The 25,676-nt window shown below is 36.3% G+C and overlaps 1 protein-coding gene across 1 annotated transcript in view; it reads right to left on the reverse strand.

Moving 5' to 3' along the window:
* The window catches only part of TppII (Tripeptidyl-peptidase II), a 647,643-nt gene that overhangs the window by 202,500 nt on the left and 419,467 nt on the right, over positions 1–25,676 (reverse strand). The window contains exon 20 of the mRNA XM_090387764.1: positions 14,605–14,705. Within this exon, the coding sequence (XP_090243890.1) occupies positions 14,605–14,705 (101 nt within the window). The remainder of the gene's footprint in view (positions 1–14,604; positions 14,706–25,676) is intronic.

Genomic DNA, 25,676 nt, shown 5'->3' on the forward strand with positions numbered 1-25,676 from the left:
ATGGCCATTGCAAAAAACAGAAGGAACTGGAAAGTTGCTGGAGAGGCATTCATCCAACAGTGGATTGAAAATGGCTGATGATATATATATATACACAGGTCGACCATCACTAATCCGGCCACCGGTAATCCGGTTCCACTGCTAATTCGGACACAATTTCCACGAACGTAATTTCAAATTTCCCAGGTCGGCGGACTGATCTGCCGTTACTGTTTTGGTGGCATTGGTTGCAGCATCAGCTGTTGGTGCAAACTCATCAGCACGAAAACACTGGCAAGCTTGATTTTCTGCATTTATCATTATAACCTGCTCGTATTTAGCTACAGCCATGGTTCCAATGCATAAAGGAAGTGCCCCTCATGATGGTTGGTTGGTTGATGTATTGTTTAATGGCACAAGGGCTGCTAAGGCCATGTGCCTGATTCTATTCGGTAGTGCAATTTACAGTTAAAATCTGTAAAATAATCCCGTCTGCTTTAAGAAATAAAAGAACTCAGCTAGATTTGCATTGTCTCCAATCAGATGGGGTAATGTCAATGGATCTTGCAGATGTGAAAGCGATTTGAAAATTTTTTTTCGATAATTATTATAATGATTGCAATTTATTAGAATATGCCTCACCGTAAGTGTAGTCTGACAATATGTACAAATAGGCGGATCTTCCCCCATGAGCAGATAAATATGGGTTAGATGCGTGTGCCCAATACGCGTCCTAGCCAGGATCACCTCCTCTTGCCTATTTGATCGCATACTTGATGGCCATAACTTAGGTTCCTGTTTAAATTGAAGCAGTTTATTTCCACACTGAGCCTGCCAGATTTGCAACCATTGCTCTTCACACACGTTTTTTATGACTGATTTGTAATCTACATATGGCACTTGGTAGTTAGGAGATCTTGCAGTGATTGGATGTTTAGCGGCTTGATCTGCATATTAATTTCCTTTGATGCCTACATGACCCAGTATCCAACAGAAACGGACTGATTGGTTTGCAGCTTGTAACGCAATTATCTGTGATCTAATTTGCTTCAAGATGGGGTGGATTGGTTTGGATGGATTTTTCAATGATTTTATTGCACTCAAAGAATCAGAGTAGATCATAATTCGCTTACTAGACAGATTAATAACGTGATCCAGGGCTATTTTAATCGCCCACAGTTCAGCAGAATAGACGCTGCATTCCTTTGGAAGGGACATAGAAGTAGAAAAGATAGAAGAAACTGCTGCTGCGCCCACTGTCATACTTGTTTTCGAGCCATCGGTATATATTTGAAGATACCGAGAATTTTCTGCTACATGTGCAGCATGGAGTTTCCTGATGGTAAGGTCTGCTGCTTGCTTTTTCCCCCATTGTTGGAATGAGAAGTCACAAATTGGTGTATAATCAGACCACGGAGGGTCGTGATTGCTCATTTCCTGAAAGACATTACCCATGTCTAGATTCCAACATTGTGTTAACTGTAGCAACCTTATCCCAATAGGCTTGTTTTTGTTAGGTTTGTTTTGATAAAATGTGGTCCACTGGGGCTCAAATAAGTATGGCGAGATAGGATGAAAAGGAAGAGTCCGTATTTTTGCTGCATAGTTGAGGATCAACATTTTCCTCCGAAGATGGAGTGGAGGTTTGTGTGCATCTATATATAGACTCTGTACAGGGGATGTTCTAAATGGTCCTAAAGCAGTTCTTAGGGCACTGTGATGGATGGTGTCTAGCCGAGTTAGTGCACTTTTCCTGGCAGAGTCATAGATTGGAGCTCTGTAATCCAAGCGAGATCGGATTAATACCTGATGTAGCCGAAGCAGAGTGTATCGGTCAGTACCCCACGTCAATGAAGATAGTACTAGGAGGATATTTAATTTTTTCAAGCAAATGGTTCTCAGATATGTGATGTGATGTAAGAAGTTTAATTTATTGTCCAGGATTAGGCCAAGAAACCTGATACTATTGGAAAGAGGTATGGTGGTATTTTTAAGATGTAGTTCAGGCTAAGGGTGGATCTTACGTTTTTTACAGAAATGAATACAGTTAGATTTTTGTGCTGATAAGCGGTAGCCATTGCGAGACATCCACAGCTCGATTTTGTTAATTGAGATTTGAAGCTGTCTCTCAATAGAATTCATAGTTTTCCCTTGGCACGAAATCATGAGGTCATCTGCATAGTGATATAATTCTACTGTGCTTGGAATATCATGGATGATTTTGTTTATTCTTATTAAAAATAGAGTTGGACTCAAGATAGACCCTTGAGGGATCCCTTCCTCCTGTATGTGAATTCTAGATAGAGTATTTAGATGACTAACCTGAAAGGTTCTGCCCTGGAGAAAGCTCTGAATAAACAGAGGAAGCCTGCCTCGTAGACCAAAGGTGTAAAGGTCACGCAGAATACCGAAATGCCATGTTGTATCAAAGGCCTTTTCTAAATCAAAACTTACCATAACGAGGTGGTCATTTCTGACAAAAGCGTTTCTGACGTTCGATTCTGCTTTGGTCATCATATCTAATGCAGATCTATTTTGCCGAAAACCGTACTGATTTTTATGTAAGATGTTATGTGACTCAAGAAACCAGGTGAGGTGCTTCAGAACCATTTTCTCCAGTGTTTTCCCCAAACAACTAGTTAAGGAAATTGGACAATAATTTCCTGGATTAGAGAGGTCTTTCCCTGGTTTAGGGATGGCTAATATAAGTGAATGTTTCCAAGAGCTAGGATAAATATGTTCTTCAAAAATTCTGTTGAAAAATATTAAAAGAATTTGCAAAGCAGTATCATTCAAGTGTTTTAGCATAATATAAAATATACCATCAGGGCCAGCTGCACTATTGGGTGCTCTGTTAAGAGCATCCGTTAACTCGGATATAGTAAAAGGCTGATTATATGGAAGAGACAGACCGGTGTTGAAATTTAACTTATACCTTTCTGCTACCACTTTAATTTGTTGGAATGAAGCATCATATGAATTTGCTGCTGAAATTTTTGCAAAGGCTTCAGCAAAAGCATTTGCTATGTCTTTGGAGGAAGACAGTTCCTGTCCATTACAGATCAATATTGGAGAGGATGACAATGGATATTTGCCATTCAGATGTTGGATTTTCCTCCAGATTAATCTTGTATCGGTTTTTTTGGTGATAGTGGAAGCAAACTGTATCCAGGAATCTTTTTTGGCTTTCCTTCTTATTTGTCGTGCTTTAGCATTTAATTTCTTGTAATTTATAAGGTTTATAATAGTGGGATGCTTGCGGAAGATATTCCAAGCTTTGTTCTTTTCTTTTTTTGCTCTATTACATTCATCATTCCACCAGTAGTTTTTGCACCTGCGTGGATGAGTCGACGACTGAGGAACAGCTTTGTTAGCTGCTGCTAGTATCCATTTAGTAATATGGTCATTAGCTTCATCTATTGACTGGTTCAGAATGAAGTTTTTATCTAAAACTGTATTTAAGGAAAATTTTTCCCAGTTTGCCTTTGTAAATTTCCATCTTCTGCGAGTTTCAGGATAGGTGGTGGTAGTTTGGAATTTACAAGTAATTGGTGTTGAATAATCAGACCACGGAGGGTCGTGATTGCTCATTTCCTGAAAGACATTACCCATGTCTAGATTCCAACATTGTGTTAACTGTAGCAACCTTATCCCAATAGGCTTGTTTTTGTTAGGTTTGTTTTGATAAAATGTGGTCCACTGGGGCTCAAATAAGTATGGCGAGATAGGATGAAAAGGAAGAGTCCGTATTTTTGCTGCATAGTTGAGGATCAACATTTTCCTCCGAAGATGGAGTGGAGGTTTGTGTGCATCTATATATAGACTCTGTACAGGGGATGTTCTAAATGGTCCTAAAGCAGTTCTTAGGGCACTGTGATGGATGGTGTCTAGCCGAGTTAGTGCACTTTTCCTGGCAGAGTCATAGATTGGAGCTCTGTAATCCAAGCGAGATCGGATTAATACCTGATGTAGCCGAAGCAGAGTGTATCGGTCAGTACCCCACGTCAATGAAGATAGTACTAGGAGGATATTTAATTTTTTCAAGCAAATGGTTCTCAGATATGTGATGTGATGTAAGAAGTTTAATTTATTGTCCAGGATTAGGCCAAGAAACCTGATACTATTGGAAAGAGGTATGGTGGTATTTTTAAGATGTAGTTCAGGCTAAGGGTGGATCTTACGTTTTTTACAGAAATGAATACAGTTAGATTTTTGTGCTGATAAGCGGTAGCCATTGCGAGACATCCACAGCTCGATTTTGTTAATTGAGATTTGAAGCTGTCTCTCAATAGAATTCATAGTTTTCCCTTGGCACGAAATCATGAGGTCATCTGCATAGTGATATAATTCTACTGTGCTTGGAATATCATGGATGATTTTGTTTATTCTTATTAAAAATAGAGTTGGACTCAAGATAGACCCTTGAGGGACCCCTTCCTCCTGTATGTGAATTCTAGATAGAGTATTTAGATGACTAACCTGAAAGGTTCTGCCCTGGAGAAAGCTCTGAATAAACAGAGGAAGCCTGCCTCGTAGACCAAAGGTGTAAAGGTCACGCAGAATACCGAAATGCCATGTTGTATCAAAGGCCTTTTCTAAATCAAAACTTACCATAACGAGGTGGTCATTTCTGACAAAAGCGTTTCTGACGTTCGATTCTGCTTTGGTCATCATATCTAATGCAGATCTATTTTGCCGAAAACCGTACTGATTTTTATGTAAGATGTTATGTGACTCAAGAAACCAGGTGAGGTGCTTCAGAACCATTTTCTCCAGTGTTTTCCCCAAACAACTAGTTAAGGAAATTGGACAATAATTTCCTGGATTAGAGAGGTCTTTCCCTGGTTTAGGGATGGCTAATATAAGTGAATGTTTCCAAGAGCTAGGATAAATATGTTCTTCAAAAATTCTGTTGAAAAATATTAAAAGAATTTGCAAAGCAGTATCATTCAAGTGTTTTAGCATAATATAAAATATACCATCAGGGCCAGCTGCACTATTGGGTGCTCTGTTAAGAGCATCCGTTAACTCGGATATAGTAAAAGGCTGATTATATGGAAGAGACAGACCGGTGTTGAAATTTAACTTATACCTTTCTGCTACCACTTTAATTTGTTGGAATGAAGCATCATATGAATTTGCTGCTGAAATTTTTGCAAAGGCTTCAGCAAAAGCATTTGCTATGTCTTTGGAGGAAGACAGTTCCTGTCCATTACAGATCAATATTGGAGAGGATGACAATGGATATTTGCCATTCAGATGTTGGATTTTCCTCCAGATTAATCTTGTATCGGTTTTTTTGGTGATAGTGGAAGCAAACTGTATCCAGGAATCTTTTTTGGCTTTCCTTCTTATTTGTCGTGCTTTAGCATTTAATTTCTTGTAATTTATAAGGTTTATAATAGTGGGATGCTTGCGGAAGATATTCCAAGCTTTGTTCTTTTCTTTTTTTGCTCTATTACATTCATCATTCCACCAGTAGTTTTTGCACCTGCGTGGATGAGTCGACGACTGAGGAACAGCTTTGTTAGCTGCTGCTAGTATCCGTTTAGTAATATGGTCATTAGCTTCATCTATTGACTGGTTCAGAATGAAGTTTTTATCTAAAACTGTATTTAAGGAAAATTTTTCCCAGTTTGCCTTTGTAAATTTCCATCTTCTGCGAGTTTCAGGATAGGTGGTGGTAGTTTGGAATTTACAAGTAATTGGAAGATGATCACTATTGTGGGGATTATCCAATACAGCCCAATGTATACTTGGGTACAGAGCCGGGGAACAAATAGATAGATCTATGGCTGAAGTATTTCCTGAAGGAAAATGAACATGAGTATGTGCACCGGTGTTCAGCAGAGTTAGATTTTGTTTGTCCAGTAATGCTTCTATTAGCTGCCCTCTTTTATCCATATGGAGACTTCCCCATAATGGGTGGTGTCCATTAAAATCACCCATCAGACAAAAAGGAGGTGGTATCTGGACAAGGAGCTCATCAAAGTCTCTGAGTATATACGTTTGGTTCGGCGGAAGATAAATAGAAATAAGAGATAAAGATATTCCAATTTCTATTCTTACAGCAACAACTTCTAAATTGGATTTTAAAGGGATTTGTCTAGACGGAATAGTAACGGATACCAAAACCGCTACACCTCCATGGGCTGCAGTTGCTGCATTCCTGTCACGCCTGTACAAAATATATTTCTTTATTGAGGGGGTCACTTGTGGAGTTAAAAATGTTTCCTGCAAACAAATGCCTGCTGGATTGAAATCTCGGATTAGGTCATAAAGTTCATCTGTATTAGTACGTAGTCCTCGACAGTTCCATTGTAAAATGCACTTCATTATTTAGTTTTAGTGGTAGGATGATCCGGTTGCCTTTTAGAGGCAGTAGGCTTATTGCGATCTATTTTAATTTTATCTTTTTTAGGAAAGGTAGGCCGTCCAGTGTCCATATCTTCTTCGGCATGAATTTCTAATATAGGTTCTTGTTCAGTTTTGTCATCTGTATCCATTTCTGCAGTATTAATTTGGGTTTTAGTAGAAGATTTGGCTTGTGTCATCCTGGTCTCACTTTGGGACTTAATGCCACTAGTATTTGGGATGGAGATTGGAGTATTGCAAGTCTGGTCTCTGTTGTTTTGCTTCAAAGATGGCTGAGGAACTGAAAGCTGAGCTCTAGCCCATTCAGCAAGTGATATGTTCGGTGGAACTGAGTCAGTGGTTTGTGTAGCAATTGAACGGTATTTCTTTGTAACATCTGCATATGTACGTGCAGGAGTATCTTTCAGTACTTAGCATTAGCATTAGCATTAGTAGAGGCATTTGATGCAAGAAAGCAAGCTTATGCAGCATCAGCCAAAAAAAAAAAAAAAAAAAAAAAACCACTTCCACTTCACCCCTCTGTTCGTTCAAAATACCTGTCCAGCTGAGCCTTAAACTTATTTAGGCTATCAACCTCCACCACAAGGGATGGAAGTCTGTTCCACCAACCAACCAACCACCCGCTGGCTAAAGGCAAATCTCCGCACGTCTATCCTACATCTGTCCCTCCTCAATTTGAATTTATGCCCCCTCAGGTGATTATTCTGAGCTAGAGGAAGAATCCCATCAGTATTGAGCATGCTTAAACCATTCAAGGCTTTATACACCTCTATCAGATCACCTCGCTGGTGCCTAGTCTCCAGACACTGTAATTTGCAAAACTTAAGCCTTTCTTCGTAAGAGCACCCCTTTGTTCCATTCACTAATCTTGTTGCCCTTCTCTGTACTCGTTCCAGCAGCTCTACATCCTTCTTGAAATGAGGCCTCCAGACCTGTATACAGTACTCTAGGTGTGGCCTGACCATCGCCTTATACAATGGAATAATCACCTCCTTATCCCTGCTGGAAAAATTCCTGTATATCATTGACAATACTCCATGAGCTACTCTTGCAGCCCGTCTGCACTGCTCAGAGAACTTCATATCTGCCTGCACAACCACCCCCAAGTCCCTTTCATTCTCTACCACTGTCAGTGTTGTACCATAGAGTTGATACGTTGCGCTGGGGTTGCTGTTTCCCATGTGTAGTACTTTACATTTGTCAATGTTAAACTTCATTTGCCACCTCTCAGCCCATCTGCTCAACCTTTCCAGATCCTGTTGCAGAAGCATAGTGTCAGTAGTGTCCTTGACAACCCTGCCAACCTTTGTATCGTCTGCAAACTTGGACATTAATCCCGATATACCATCATCAATATCATTTATAAATACAGAAAACAATAATGGACCCAACACTGAGCCCTGAGGGACTCCACTAATAACATCAGTCCACGATGAGCAGTGTCCATTGATTACCACTCTCTGTCTTCTCCCCCTCAACCACCCCTTTATCCATAGCAGCAATTTGCCTCCAATGTCACACTGTTCCAATTTGTGTAGCAGTCTTGCATGTGCAACAGTATCAAAAGCCTTTCTAAGATCCAAGTATATAATATCAAAGTTATTCCCTGCATCCAGTTCTTTTGTGACTGCATCATAGTATCCAATCAAGTTGGTCAGGCAAGACTTCCCCTTAACAAAACCATGCTGTGTCTGAGCTATAACTGAAGTCTTGTCTAAATGATCCTGCAGTGCGTCTTTAACCAGTGCCTCCATTAATTTTCCTGGAACAGAAGTCAAGCTCACAGGTCTATAATTACTTGTGTCAGCCTTTGATCCTCCTTTGTGAATTGGGGTCACATTTGCACATTTCCAGTCTATGGGTACCTCCCCTGAGTCCAAGGAAGCTCTCATAATTATGGCTAAGGGTTTGCTTACTTCCTTTGCTGCCTCCTTTAATATAACTGGATAGATCCCATCCACCCCGGGTGCCTTTCTTGTGTTTATCTTCAACAGTTTCTCCTCCACTTTACTCCCAGTTATTTCAAGATTCTGTAACTTACTGCTAGAGTTGAATACACCTCTGGCATTCCCCTCGCTGAATAACTCCTCATGTGTGAATGTCGATGCAAAATATTCATTTAGTTTGTTAGCCACCTGAGCAGGATCATCAACACTTGACCCATCAATATCAAGTGGACCAATCTGATTCATCCCTTTCCTTCTAGAGTTTACATAAGTAAAGAACTCTTTGCTGTTTTTCTTTGCATCCCTTGCCAAGGATTTCTCGTAATCTGCCTTCGCCTGCCTAACCTCCTTTGTAACTTGGTTGCATATCAACTTGTATCTATCATAGGCTTCTGTGTCATGTGTTAATTTGTAAGTATCCCATGCATTTTTCTTCTCTGCCATATGCCTCATTAGTTCATCTGACATCCATTTTGGCCTAAACCTTGAACAATATTTCTTAGTTGGTATGTAAAGCCTAGTAGCTTCCAAGATAAGTTCTTTGAATGCTTCCCATTTTGAATTTGCTGTTGGTAACATCATCAGTTGGTCCCACTGTATAGAATTTAAATACTGTCTCAGTCCATCGTAGTCGCCTTTACGGAAGCAATAACCCTTCCCTTTACCCCTAATGGTAGTTACCTCTTTGAGTAAATCCCACTTCAGCACACTGTGATCACTGCCACCTAGTGGTTCATTTATCTGCAGATTCTTAATGCATGAAGAATCACTGCTGATAATCAAATCAAGAGTATTACTCCCTCTAGTTGCCTCCCGAACATGCTGATGTAGAAAACAATCATCCAATAAATCCACAAAAGCCCTGCTAGTGTGTGAGTATCCAGCCCCCAAATTCCAGTCAATATCTGGGAAATTAAAATCTCCCATTATAAGACTCTCTGATTTACTGGCCCACTCTATTTCCCTGTACAGTTCCTTATTATACTCATCAGAGTCATTAGGCCTATAGCACACTCCTACTCTCAATTTTGATCTCCCAATGTTTATGTCACACCAAACTGACTCCACACTGCACTGTCCCGCGATGTCGTCACGCTTCCTGATAAGTCACTTTATTTTCAACTTTAAATTTCTGTATTTTTTTCCCAACTTTCCATAACTCACAATTTCTAGAATATGCAGGATGTTCTTCCCTGCAGTTAGGGCAAACTGGAGATGTAGCAGTACAGTCTGTTTGAGTGTGATCCTGGGATCCACATTTTGGGCATATTGTGTTTCCTCGACATGTTGCCTGAGAGTGGCCGAACTTCTGACATTTAAAACATCGTATTGGATTTGGTATATATGGGCGGATATGGCAATTTAAATAACCAGCTTTTACAGTATTTGGTAAGTTTGGGGTATTGAATGTGAGAATTACACTGCGGGTTGGAATGAGATTGCCGTCTCTACGAGTCAAAATTCTCTTAGCTTGTATGACCTTTTGGTCTTTAAGTTCTTGTACAAGCTCCTCTTCGGTTACATTCAATAGATCCCACTCAGAGATAACACCTTTGGAACTATTTAGGGTTGAGTGGGGAGATATTTTAACAGGGATACCACCAAATGTTGTCATCTTTAACAATAATTCTGAATGTTTCGACTGTGTAGTTTCCACCAGCAAATCCCCTGACTGTAACCTTTTGACCATTTTAGGTGATCCAGCAGCATTTTCTAGAAATCTCTGTATAATAAATGGGGAGAATTTGCTCACTGGTTGACTAGTCAAGGAATGGATAATCAGGAAAGTTGGATACTCAGGTTGATTATCTACTTTTAAGCGCTTATGTTGCGCACTACCTTCATCAGAGTTATACCAATCTATGGTATTTGAGCTTGAAGGCTCTAAAGGCTGGATAATTTTCTTTATCCATGTCGGCTCCTTTTCGCCCTGGGGGATTAGCTTTTCCACCCAGGTTACCGGCCCCCGCCACGGGGAGGCAGGAGCAGTGCTGCTTGTGGCCAAGCGTAGGAGTTAGTACGGTTAGTATATACAATAAAGAAAAAGGTACTTTCCTTTTTCTGGCTCTCATTCTATACTTTTAAAAAGTAGAGCTAATCAACAGAAAGACTTACGAACGAAATGAAACAAGGAAAAGCTCAGTCGCTTTAGAAAATCGCTATAGGAATCGCAGTACTATTTAGCACAGAAAATCGCTTGGCCTCAAGAAACGCTTGGCACCCGGGGCACCCTCATGATGGAAAGCGCAAACACTGTACGTTGTCCATAATAGATAAAGTTGAACTTCTAAAAAACACAACAGCGGTGTGTCTGTAAGTAGTTTAACTCTGCTTAATTGTAAATTCCAGCAATTTCTCTCAGTTCCTCTTATTTTAGTAATTTTCTTTTAGTCATTCCCTTTTAGTTTTTTTTTTTTTTATAACACACTTGTACAAACTTGTGGAAAAACACAACACAATATGATGGATAATACAGTGCCCTAATGAACTTCTTTTCACAAAATCTCTAACAATACTGACAAACTTATTGTGATGTTTGAGAGTTTATTTTATTGAAATTAGTTTTATTGCAGTGCTCGTCACGCATGCAATAAACTAATCACAAACAAGTTTCATATGTATGCCATAAAAGCATCACATGTACGTGGCTTACATGGCCTCTCAAGAAATAAAGTAACCAACATATGCGACGACGTTGGCCACATATATGCGACATAAAAAAAAAAAAAAACCCTTATTTTTTTATATTTTAAGCAAAAAAACGACAACACAGACATTACAATGTTTATTTTAGAATTACTAATCAAATTATTTGCTAAATATTTTTTGGCCCCTAGGGAATTTTTTTCTTAAACTAGCTAGTCAACATGTTAAAGGTAGGAGGAGGTAGTTAGCTGTTGGGTAAACTGTATGTCTAAAATAACCACTAGCGATCCAGCAAACTCACTAATCCGGCACCCCACAAGTCCCAACGCTGCCGGATTAGTGATGGTTGACCTGTATATAATTACTCTTGTAAGAGTATAATTGGTATTATATAAGTTAGCCATAAGGCCAAAAGAACCTATAAAGACTAAGATAGCCTGTGTTGGTTTACATTGCTATACCCTAGAAATAAACATATAATTAGCGATAAAATAAAATAATAATTATGCAGATTATGCAAATAATGATTATATTTTTAGATTATATTGTGATAATTAACATTATGAGCTATTACGCTACAAATAATAATAAGATACCACGTTGGTCGCATAGGATAAACTGTACCGCAGATTCCACTGGGGCTTAGGGTGGTCAGATAAGTAGTCCAACTAGCCATTCAATGCTTTAGGTCTTCAGGAAGGCTATAATATTGAGAATGGCCAAATTACAGATATAACAATTAATCCAGATTCTGAAACTAGACTATCGCTCAATACCACAGAGCATAGCATTAGCAGAGGCATATGATGCAAGAAAGCAAGCTTATGCAGCATCAGAAAAAAAAAAAAAAAAAACCACCCTATTTCACTCCTCCGTTCGTTCCAAATATCTGTCCAGCTCAGCCTTAAATTTATTTAGGCTATCAACTTCCACAACAAAAGATGGAAGTCTGTTCTACCAATCGACTACCTGCTGGCTAAAGGCAAACTTCCACACATCTATCCTACAACTGTCTTTCCTCAATTTGAATTTATGCCCTCTCAGGTGATTATTCTGAGCAAGAGGAAGAATCCCATCAGCACTGGGTATGCTCAAACCATTCAAGGCTTTATACACCTCAATCAGCACTCAAACTGCACGATAAACATAATTTTTAAAATTTTAAAACCTGTGGAAATCAACTTTGTCTAACTTGTCCCACGATGCACCCTAAACATCACAAAGTAAATGCAGATTCTCCAGTATTCCGCCATGCTAGTGGTGTTGTTTACCTTATTAACTGCAATGAATGTGAAGCAAAATATATAGGACAAACTAGTGGTGAATTACTTATTAGAATAAATGTATACATAGATCTCATATAAAAATTTCTTTAATAAAATACAGATATTCAACTGCAGCATTTTCAGGTTCACAGCTTCAATAATATCTCCATTACTATATTAGCAACAAAAGTAATAATTTTAAAAGATTGGAAATAGAAAATTGGAACATATTAAGACATAAATCACTTTATCCTTATGGACTCAAAAATTCGATGGGCACTGTGATACTAATAATATACAAGACCACTTTGTCTATAAAATTTTCCAAATGGTCTAACATCTAAACACAGAAGAGTAAGAAATGCTAATAATAAAACACGCATAGTTAATAAATTAGGTAGTTTTTTTGGCAGTCAGGCAATAAATTGGCAGTTAGGTTAATTAATGACTCATTTCTAACAAAATCTATCCACTATCTGTCTGATAGATGTTCTATTTCTGCAGCCTTTTCTATATATACTAATGTGAGTGCTGTTTTTCTGAATTGGCTTTATAATTCCCATTCTCTCTCTCTCTCTCTCTCTCCCCCCCCCCTCCAAAACTGTCCGAACACATGCTGCAACCATCAGAATCCTTTTTACTGTCCAACTTCAAGCTCACAGAACCAACTTTAACTTTTCTTCTTCCTCATTTATTCTTTCAACTTCTGTTTTCTGGAACAGCCCAACTTCATACTGATTTCGTGAAAATTACAATCTACAGAAATTCATGTCTAATGTTAACGAATATATCATTTCATCTTCTCGACCTTCAACCCATGCATGGTATTAAGTACTACAGGTTCTAATAAGTCTGATGCTTGGGGTGTTCTTAAAAAAAAAAAAAAAAAAAAAAGCAGACCTTGTGAAGCATTTGTATGAAAACAAAGGCAAACACTAGGGAAAATTCAGCAAAAGAGTCTTATTCCGTCAGGCCAATTGCCCTTGCTCAAGTCTGTCACTGCCATGGCTGCACTACATGAGCGCTGCTTTGAAATCTTGACCCATCCCCATATTCATCACATATCGTGGACTTTCACCTATTTCCTAATTTGAAAAACTGTGTGGATGACATCCATTTTTCCATTGATAATGATGTCACTGCTGCAGTAGATGTATTCTTAGTGGCTCAAGAGAAAACTTTCTTTGTAGATGGAATTAACGCATTGCCATAATACACTTACTTAGATAGTATGAATCAGAGCTGTAATACTCAATATGTTCTACGTTGATAATGATATTAGTAAATTAATAAGAGGAGTTTACCTCAATATAGTACGTGGAACACTTCCGTATGATACCCTCCAGAAATTAAAACGGAAAAAACGAAAAAATCGACAACTTACCGGTACATTAAAGTAAAATATAAATAATTAAAGTAAATTATAAATAATTAAATAATCAATTTAACACAATTCAAAATCAATTCAAAACAATTAAAATTCAAATTAACGCAATTAAAAGAAGCTAACGAAAATATCGAAAAAATCGTTTTGAATATTTTCGTTAGCTTCTTTTAATTGCGTTAATTTGAATTTTAATTGTTTTGAATTGATTTTGAATTGTGTTAAATTGATTATTTAATTATTTATAATTTACTTTAATTATTTATATTTTACTTTAATGTACCGGTAAGTTGTCGATTTTTTCGTTTTTTCCGTTTTAATTTCTGGAGGGTATCATACGGAAGTGTTCCACGTACTATATTGAGGTAAACTCCTCTTATTAATTTAATAATACACTTACATAAGTGTATTGACTCCAAAGGGACTATGTTGAAAAGTAACATATTACTGGATTCCTCAAATAAAACCTTCATACTTGACCCATGAACTTTATAAATGCCTCTTATATAAAGGAGTATGAGATAAGACATTATCAGGACAAAAGCCACTGTGATTGAAAACTTAATTCATCATCATGACAGAACATTTTACTCATCCTCAAAATTTGGACCAGTTGAACATATTAAAAATTAATATACTGAATATACAGTGTTCCCAGTGTCTTGTATTCCCCATTCTGTAATGATATTCTATATCAATACGTAATATAGAAATGATATAATCATGCAGTATAAATAACATTTATTGATAATGTCTTGTCATTAAGTTTGAGTGGTGGGAAAAGACAGTGGTTATCCTGTCTATCAAATTTATTGACTATTGTTTTTAACTGTAATGGTATTAAGGAAATCTAATTGCGTGAATATTATAGATACAAAATTGCTTTTATTCATAATGTTATAATATTACTTTAGTAAGAAATATAATACACACTCTCAGTTATAATATAATCAAAAATGGGATGGGGTGATAATGGCTCTCTGATTAAATTACATAATAACATACTAACCTCAGGACCATCACTTGACTTCTTAAAGTGATTGATGGAAATAATTCTTCATACTGTAGAAGAGATGACACGTGGACACGGTGAATACCTTCAGCTGCATGCTATTAAGAAAAATATTTTAATTTTAAATATTCTAAACAATCTCAGAAGTTTCACTTCTGAGATTGTTTAGAATATTTAAAATTAAAATATTTTTTTAGTGATTGTTTATTTCTATTTAAAATACATAATAATAACTGTTCTTTATATGCAACTCCAAAGCAAATGCATTAAGCTATAGGATTTCAGTGATATAATGGTTTTTGATAACCAAATACATTCTTGTGTACTTGTACACTTCATTAAAACAAATGTCTGATCACACACATAATACCCCTCTCACCAACTAATGTAAATCGCAATAAGGATATTATTTTAAAATGTTTTAAATTTCGTTGTTAGGGTATATATGCTACATAAACGTCATGGTTATTCCAGGTATGTGTGGGAATTATTATTATTATTTTTTTTTTTTTTTGGAACACATCCTATCATTATAATCCCTTCTGATTTATGAATTTTTGCTGTAAAAACTATTTTTTAGGAACACATGGTGTTCATAACTCAGAAGGGTCCTGATAATCCAACATATTGCCATAAAAGCTGTTATTGAAAATATGATTTGTTTTAAAAAGAATAAATGTTATCACAATAAAAAAAAAACCAAAAAAAAAACACAATTACCTCACTTTCAATATGAGGCAAAATCAAAGTCAAAATGAAAGTTATATGAAAAATCAACACAGGAACTGGTATGCAGTGTGTTCTGAATACAAATGTGAAACTATAAAGAATTTATAGCTATACTTCTGAAATTAAAAAATAATTAATAATGCAGATTGAGCATGGATACCATACTTCAGAAATACTATAATTAGTACTGACATAATTCTAAGATATATTTTAATAAGTGTGTGTACAAACTATATAAAGAACATCTACTGGAGAGTTAATGAAGATTATAATTTTCAGGGAAATTCAAAGGCCAGCTGGATTTCTTACACTGTATGGACAAACCTAACACTAAATAAAAACATAAAAATAAAAAGCTGGGCTGGTTGTGGTTCTGGGGCAATAAACATGCTTGCTGGAACATAAACTGTGCATTTGAATTAGGGCTTGCATAAAACCGAGAAATTTCAAAACCGAGTTTAACAGAAGTTTACTCTTAAAACCGGTTTTAAACCGATTTTCTCAGACTTAGGGAAAATAATTAAAAGCTTATAACACAGGTTTTATTTTATCTTGGGTAAATTGTACAAATCGTAATCAAATCTTTTAAACAAAATCTATCACCTCTTATAGTAAAAAAAATAAAAAAATTAAAATGCTCCAAAAAAGTAACCAGCTTGAGATTATACAAAATTACAAATTGTATTCAAATCCTTTGAATAAAAACTATCCTCTCGTATAGTAAACAAAAATAATAAGCCTAATAATAAATAAATAAAAATAATGTGAAAAAAACAGTTTAGGGAAATTACTTTACTATTTATTGCTCAGCTTTTTTCTGAAAATGATCCTTTAAAAAACAGTATATTAAGCATTTTTCCTGGTAGACTTGACCTTATTTTTGTGTTAAAGAGACCAGTGATCGAAAACACTCTCTCAGATTGGACACTTGTTGGTTTAATGGTCAGCAGTGTTCTATAAACTTTCTCCAGCTTTTCACTTCTGCTTCTAGTTGCCTCCAAAATTTTAAATTCTTTGCTGATTTCCAATTCACTTGGATATTTTGAAGGCTCTTCAGTTAATCTCTTTATTACAACTATCATACTCTCACGTGAGTGTATCTCCAACATTGGAACTAGACGAGTCTTTGTTTTATTCTAAAAGAACAGTTCGTTTATTTTCAGTTTCTTCATTCAATGCTAAGACTCCTTCGGAATGTTTTGCAAATAATCTCTGATAAATCTCTTCAGCATGCTTTTTCAAAACTTGCTTACTTGGAAATTCAAAAAGTTCTTGAACCTGAATCTTCTTTCCTAAACTTTTTGTAGTTGTGTAGATAGCTCAGCAAAGCCATAGTTTGGCAATTTCATCTTGCATTGTAACGTTGCAAAAGGCTTTGGTGAAACTTTAAAGCAAATGGGTTTTCTGCTTTATCAAGCTTAGCAAGCAAAAATTCTATTGAAGATTCTGCTTTGAGTAAGTCTGTATCTTCTGAGGTTATAGCCTTCAGAATCATTTCAACTGGTCACAAAGTTTCACATAGCAATTCAAGCGTTTTCCAGTCATTGTCAGACAACTTCAGTTGACAGTACTGCACATAGAGCATTTGGAATGCAATTTTCCAATTTCAAAAATCTCTCAATCATATAGAATGTGCTATCCCATCTAGTCTTGAAATCTAATAAGTTTATATTCTTTCCCATTAAATTTTGCTCTAACAAAATTTTGTAATATGTCATTTTTGATAGGCGATTTTTGAAAAAGCATGCAAATTTTTCTGACTTTATTAATAGTTTGTGCAATATTCGTCATTGGATTGAAGAAATAAATGAGCTCATCGGTAAAGTCAGTTTGATAAAGCATGCCTTGCTGTCTTTCTTCAACTTCTTCATCATCACTACTTTCTTCATTATTTTCATTTTCTTCATTGTCTTTGGGAGACTCAGAGACTGTGGCACCAAAATTGATTGCTTTTGCATAAAGTACATCTATAACTGACAGTTGTATACAATGGGCTATACATTGTTGATGATTAGGCGTAATTTGCTTGCCAAACTTAACCATCATTGCTGCTCCATTGGTGGTGCAGGCAACAATATCCTCATCCAAGTTCAAACCAAATTTCTTCATATGTCCATTCACAATTTGCTTAGTTCTTCTGCTATCAGGTGAACCATTAATCTCAATAAGTCCTAACGACCAATGATTGTCTTTTGAATGCACATTTATATTCATATACCTTTTATTTTGTATAGACGTATATTCGTCTAGAGCAGTGTTTCCCAACGTGGGTCCCACGCCCCACATGGGGGCAATTTGATTGTTCAGGGGGGCAATTCAAAAATTGCTCGTCTAGAGTTTAAAACAACCGCCTACTATGATTTAACTTGTACAAAAGAAGAATTGTTGGTATCTCAATTTTAAATAAGCATTCGTTAAATGTTGTACTTTCTATAGAGCTGCACTTGAAAGTTTGGAGTAATATCAACTACAGTTTGCTCGGAGAGTATTGCTTACTATGCCTAGTGAAGGAATAGTACATACTGTATTGGACGGTTGCTTATGGCATATGCAATGTGCAAGCAAAGTGGTTGTCTACTGTAGCCTACCGCAAACTCAGCATGTTATATGAAATAGGTAATTCCTTTCATACAAACGCTCGTTTGGGCATCGTGACTGTACATTTGGATAGGTTTGACGATCTCAGATTAAAATAAAAATTACTTTGTCCACGCACAGAATTATTATTAATGAAGAACCGTGATATACAATGGTATGTATTTGTCATATATGTATTTCTGTGGTCTCAGTAAATAAGCAAATAAGTCCAAAAACTCGAATTTGCAGGAGAGGAAAAATAAACTTCACACTCTCATATAAACACGCATATATTCGAATATACAAATATTTATTACTCACGCTAAAACTACAATAACGAAGATAGCTGCGTGTCACATAATAGTAAATAATAAATACTTTATTATAGTGCACTTATCTCATTTTTGACAAATTAGACTTATCTGCTTGTTCACAGAGACCACAGATTTAATAGCCCGAATTCAGTAATTCGTGTGATTTATTCATTCAAAAAGCGTACTAATAATTAATTTTGATATATTAAAATAAAATTAAATTAACTTTAATGCATAGTTTATTTTTAGTTTTTGATTTATCTTATATTTATTTCTTTCAGTTGCGCAGTAAAATGAGTAGTGCAAGTAAAAAAAAAGTTCGTCAGTATTCAGAGGAATACTTAAAATTTGGTTTCATACCCGCTATCCACGATCAAAGGTCACCTTTTTGTCTTTTATGCCAACAATGCTTGACCAACGAATCAATGAAGCGAGGTCGGCTTGAGGCGCATTTGAAGGCGAAACATAATGCTCATGTAAATTCAGATTTAGATTACTTTCAAACTTTAAAGAAGAATTTTGAAAAAAGAGCAACATTAAAGTCTCTGTTTATTGCTCATACTGCAACTGTCAATCGTACTCTTGAGGCTAGTTATGAAATTTCTTTACTCATTGCTAAATCTGGGAAAAATCATACTATAGGAGAGAATTTAATCAAACCATCAATATCAGCATTTCTTAAAACAGTTCTGGAAAAAGATGACAAAGACGTGAAAGCTATGCCACTCAATAACAATACTGTTAGCAGAAGAATAGATGAAATGAGTGAAGATATTGAAATACAACTTGTTGGAAAGCTGAAAACAAGAAAATTCTCAGTGCAAATGGATGAATCAACTTTGAGAGACAGTGAAGCCGTACTGATAACTTATGTGAGATATATTGATAAAGGTAATTTTGCTGAAGAAATGTTATTCTGTAAATCATTAGAGAGCACCACTACCTCCAAAGATATATATAATAAGCTAAAAAATTACTTAGATGACAATAATATACCAATGAAAAATATAACATCTTGCGCTTCAGATGGTGCTCCTAATATGATGGGCAAGAAAAATGGCTGCTTAAAATTGATGAAAGATGAGAATCCAGAAATGCTTCTTGTGCATTGTGTTATTCATAGGGAAAACTTGGTAGCTAAAAATATTTCGCCTGTTCTTCATGAAGTACTAAAATCAGTTATAAAATGTGTCAATGCTATTAAAGCTAATGCCAAATGTGAGCGTCTCTTCAAGCTTTTTTGTGAAGAACAAAATGGAGACCATGTGAGACTTTTACTTCACACTGAAGTAAGGTGGCTCTCGAAAGGGAACTGCTTGAAAAGATTCATGGAACTATTTGATACTATTAGTGACTTTTTAAGTGACAAACCTGAAATGAAGCATCTGTTAACGGTCGATGGTAAAGCATTTGTGAGTTATTTAGCCGATATCTTTGAAAAACTAAATATATTAAATAAACAACTTCAAGGAACAAATAAAACTCTCGTCGATGCAAAAGCGAAGATATTTGGTTTCATTACATTTATTGAATTATGTCAAAAATATATTTGTAACAAAAATTTTGAACAGTTTCGTTGGCTGCAAAAATGTGAAGTGACTGATACCGCTGTACTTGTTATTGTCGATCATCTGAAAATTCTGTCCGCTGATTTAAAAGAAAGGTTTTCTGATTTAAAACAAATTGATTTTCCAACCTGGATGATGCAACCAATGTTAGTGGATTTGTCTGATGTATCAATGCAGTACCAAGAAGAACTCTCAGAAATGCAAAATGATGAGTCAGTTAAAACTTTATTCAATATAAAAGGAGCGATGGCATGGCTTTGTGATGAAACAGAAATTAAATACCCAAATTCAACCAACTTTGCAAGAGAGCTATTGTTACCGTTTCCATCTTCATATTTAGCTGAATGTGGATTTAGTGTCATAAATGATTTGTTCCTAAAGAAAAGAAATCGACTGGATATCACAAAACGGGGAGACTTGAGACTGAAGCTGACTAAATTGGAGCCCAATATAAAATCTCTCTGCGGCAAGCATCAAGCACAAGGGTCTCACTAAATTTAGTGCACTCATCTAGAAGTGACTTCACATGGAATGTTGAAATTATTAAACAATTAAATAATAATTACTAAAAATTAAAATATTATAAAAAAATCTTTCATATAAATTATTTTGTACTTGAATTTTAGTTGTCCATTACATGTTTTGAAAATTTACTTACTGTTTTTTTCTTAATAATTTCCTAATGATTTCTTCCTAAAACCTAAGTTTTGTGTCCTGAACAAGTTGTAATTAGGCTTCATTTAGGAAATAATTCAATTTTTGAATATAAAAAATATGTATATCGGTGTTTCCCAACGTTACATAGGGGGCATCAGAATTTTAGAAAGACTTAGGTGGGGCATGGTAAAAAAAAGGTTGGGAAACACTGGTCTAGAGTCAATGAATACCGTGCACCCAAAACCAATGAATTTTTGAAATGCTGAATGAGTTCTTCTTTTAGTTTTATAATAATTCAGAACCATATTTTTAATTCCATTCACTGAGGCTGGTGGTAATTTATCGTATTTATTTCTCTGAAGGTGAAGGCTTGATTGTATAAACTCACTCTTGGCAATTGAATTAAAAGAAAATCCATCTAAAGCAGCTAATTTTGAAATCTCTTCTTCCATAGATTTTTTAACGATAAAGTTTTCTAATGTTCATACCATTTTTGCGGGAGGTTCACTGTTATCTTGTTTAATGTCAATCTGATGCATTTTCTTTAAATGCAACATCAAAGATGATGTAGATACTCCAGACGACTTCATTATTTTCTGACATTTCGAACATTGTTTTTACAAGCAAAATAATTCCATACATTTTATTTCATCTTAGACATATTAAGAGTTATAAATATTAATTAGTAGGAATTTATATCACCGACAATTTTAAATAAAAATATTGAAGATAACAAAGGCACAATACTTTGCATCACTCTCACAAGCACTGAATGAAGAGTCTAAACGAGGCAAGTTTCAAAATTTTCACGAAAGAAATTTTTTATTTATTTACTTGCAATTTTTTTTCCCCCAATTAAATCTGTTGTATTTTCAAAATTACATAAAAGCTAAATTTGGTGAAGCTGCTTTTTGGAAAACATTTGATTGCAAATTTAATAGGAATAAAGAAGCAAAAAACTTTCTATGATTGAAATTTGATGCAATATTCAGCGAATCTGTTCTAGTGGGTAACCATCAATAAGGCACGTTCCATAACTTGCCTGGCAAACAAGATAGATAGAATGGAGAAATGTTGAGCATTTTCTTTTACGCTATCGCTCCGACTCACTCAGTTGTAAATGAATACACCTGCATCGTGCCATGATACAGGTGGGAAGATAAAAGGTACCCCTCCTAGATTTGGGCCACTTGCCCATGAGATTCGTACCTAAACATAAAATAAAACATGTTTAAAACGTAAAGAAGTTGAACGATCCAGACAAACGAACAAACAAAAGAAAATGTGTGTAACAAAAAACTATATTCGAGGGCTAACTAAAAAAAAAATATTCGAATCCGGTTTTATAAAACTGGTTTGCAAGCCCTAATTTGAATCCATAGGCCATTGTTAGCTGAATACTGTTGTTTAGTTGCTGTAACAGCATATTTGTACAACTTCTTTGAGCAATAAAAATCAAAGGCCTGCTGGATTCCTTACATTGTAAGGACAAACCTAACACTAAATAAAAATAAACATAAAAATAAAAAGTTGGGCTGAGTGTGGTTCAGGGGCACCAAACATGCTTGCTGGTACACAAACTGCACATTTGAATCCACAGGTTATTGCTAGCTGAATACTTATAATTCTAATTTAGTGTTGTTGTTGTTGTTGTGGGATTTCTGGCGCAAGGGCTACATAGGCCATATTGCGCCTATCAAAGTAAGTAAGTATACATGTGATAACAACTGTGGGAGCAATAAGAATTGGTCATACATTTTAATATTTTTCAAGTAGGTGAAAAATTCGGAGAGTTTTGCGTCATTACCTATGATGCTGTTGAGTGATAAGGGGTTTGAGATGAAGTTGAAAGTAGACTGTCGGGCAGTGTCGAACAAGCTACATTCAATCAGAATGTGCTTCACTGATAGCGGCTGCAAACAGTGCGTGCACTGAGGAGGATCATTTCCTGTGAGCAGAAACAGATGAGTAAGGTGAGTGTGGCCAATTCGGGTTCTGGCTAGAAGTACTTCTTCCTTTCTGATTTTACGGAGGCTAGAGGTCCATAATTGTGGTTCAGGTTTCAATTGAAACAGTTTATTATGTGTTTGCTTTTTCCGCAGAAGAGTCCATTGTTCCATACATATTTCCTGTATTTTATGTTTATAATCAGGATAGGGGACAAGATCATTTGATAAGGCTACATTGGAGGGATGCTTTACGGCATCATCAGTGCACTCGTTTCCAGGAATACCGCTGTGACCTGGGATCCAGGAGAAGACAACAGTGCCTTGTTGCTCATGGAGATGTATCAGTTCTTGTCTTATTAGTTTTACCAAAGGATTGCAAGGTGAGGTGTTTGTGAGAGCTAAGAGAGCACACTTGGAATCAGTGTATACTATACTTTTATTCGTTGACAGGAGGGAAATATTTTCCAGGGCAAGTTTAATTGCATAGAGTTCAGCAGTATAGCTGCTGCATTCAGCTGGAAGTGGAATAGAAACAGTTGTATTAGGGAAGACAGCAGCTGCACCCACTTTATTGCCAGACTTTGAACAGTCAGTATAGATCTTAGAAAAGTGGGAATAATTTTCTTCATGGACAAGATGCAATTGTCTGATGTTAACATCTGCTACAGCACCTTTTCCCCATTTTTCAAAGTAATCATCATCATATGAAGGAGTTAAGGTAATCCATGGGGGATCCGGGTCTTTTAAATCTCTGATGATATTATGAAAGGAAATATTCCAGCATTCTAATAGGTTCTGTAATCTGATACCGGCAGCTCGGATTGTTCTGGGTTTGTTTCCATAGTGTGTTCTCCACTGCGGATCATACAGTAGTGGCCAAATAGGATGAGTGGGGAAGCTTTTAATTTTAGCCGAGTAGTTTAACAGTAACATCTTTCTCTGATACTGAGTGGAGGTTCGTGAGCCTCAACATACAGACTTTGAACAGGTGATGTTCTGTATGCACCCAGGGCAATCCTAAGGGCAGCGTGTTGGATAGGAGCAAGACGAGCCAAAGTACTCTCTCTAGCAGAGTCATAGACAGGTGCTCCATAGTCTAGGCGAGATCTAATTAGAGACCTATACATGTGGAGCAGGGTGTACTGGTCTGCACCCCAGGATGTACTACAGACGACCCGAAGTATATTAATTTTCTTAAGGCAGGTGGTTGGTAGGTGTTTAACATGCTCCTGAAAATTTTGATTCTTATCAAAAATTAGCCCTAGGAGACGAATACTGTTAACAATTGGAAGAGGATGATTGGCCAAGTGTAACTCGGGTTCTGGATGCATTTTGCGCTTGTTGCAGAAATGCATGGCCATAGATTTGTGGTTTGATAGTCTATATCCATTTCGTGTCATCCATAGTTCAATATTATTTATTGATATTTGTAATTGCCTCTCAATATAATTTATAGTCTGAGAATGGCAGGACAAGGTAAGATCATCAGCATAAATATATGAGTCAACAGTGTTTGGAATGATATTGTTAATTCGTATAGCAAATAGAGTGGCACTGAGGACAGAGCCTGCCGGTATCGAACTTAGAATGTCCTGTGGCAAAGGAAGTTTTGAATAAAATATGGTAAATGCCCTTTCATATCTATAGAATGGAGATCCTTTACGATTCCATAATGCCATGTGGTATCAAAAGCTTTTTCTATATCAAGACACACCATGACGAGATGTTGATTCCTGATAAAAGCGTTTCTTATGTTTGATTCAGCCTTTATCATGAGATCTAAGGATGATCTATTCTTCCGAAAGCCGAACTGATTGTTGCTGATTATGTTTCTAGACTCAAGGTAACACGTCAATCAACGGTGCACCATTTTTTCTAAAGTTTTACTTAAGCAGCTGGTTAGAGAGATCGGTCTGTAGTTGTTAGGGATCGAATGATCTTTTCCTGTTTTAGGGATAGCAATTACATATGAATTTTGCCAGGAGCTAGGAAATGTGTGTTCATAAAATATCCGATTGTAAAATTTTAGTAGAGAGGATAACGATTGCTGATCTAGATTTTTAAGCATTAGATAGTAAATTCCATCAGGGCCAGGGGCACTGTTGTGGGAAATATTTATAGATTCTTTCAATTCTGATAGTGAGTGGTTGATTATAGGGTAAATGGCGGGTAGTTTTGAAATTTAGTTTGAATTTCTCAGCATCGGCTTTAATTTTTTGGAATGATGGATGATAAGCAATGGAGGCGGACAATTCAGAGAACACAGTTCCTAAGGTATTTGCAATATCTTCTGGATTAGAGATCTCATTCCCAATCCAATTAAAAATAGGTGCAGGTAATGTAGGGTATTTACCATTTAGCTGCCTTATTTTTTTCCATATTATTCTGGCTTCAGTGTCTTTATTGATTGATGAAGCAAATTTTATCCAAGAGTCCTTTTTAGCCTTTCGCCTGATGTACCGTGCTTTGGCTTTAAGTTTCTTATAATTAATAAGGTTGGCAGTGGTAGGGCATTTTTGGAATAAGTTCCATGCTGCATTCTTTTCTCTTTTCACCTTATTACAATCATCGTTCCACCAGCGATTGGTATGTCTACGATTTCTTAATTGAGACTGTGGGTTAGCAACCTTTGAAGCTGATAGTATCCGCATTGTGATATGTTTGGTGACAGTATTGATAGAGGAAGATTCAATGATGTGATCATCAAAAGAGATATGACTTATATTTTGTCCAGTCTGCTTTAGAAAATTTCCATTTCATTTGTGTGTCAGTTGTTTTGGAATTCGTGGTTTGAATTCTGCATATTACTGGATAGTGATCACTGTTGAGAGGATTGTCAAGTGTTGTCCATTCGACACTTGGGAAGAGGATCAGAGAGCAGATTGAGAGGTCTATTGCAGATGATGCTCCAGTAGGAAAATGAATGTAAGTGGGTAAACCTGTGTTCAGTAATGTTAAATTCTGTCTGTCTAGCAGTGTCTCAATGAGTTCTCCATATCTGTCTGAGACAGGGGATCCCCATAGTGGATAGTGTCCATTAAAGTCTCCTAATAGGCAGACTGGTGACGGTAATTGCAAAACAAGGTTTTCTAGTTCATGAATCATACATTGCTGATTGGGAGGGAGATATATTGAAACGATCGTTAAAGAAATGCCAATCATTACACGAGCCGCAACAGCTTCTAAGGCAGTTTGAAGAGGAATTTGTTTACAAGGAACCCTTGAGTCTATGAGTATGGCCACTCCACCATGAGCACTGTTTGTCCTGTCTTGTC

The sequence above is a fragment of the Mastigoproctus giganteus genome, chromosome 13 (assembly GCF_048544385.1).
Source record: "Mastigoproctus giganteus isolate SK-2022 chromosome 13, ASM4854438v1, whole genome shotgun sequence".
Lineage (NCBI taxonomy): Eukaryota > Metazoa > Arthropoda > Arachnida > Uropygi > Thelyphonidae > Mastigoproctus > Mastigoproctus giganteus.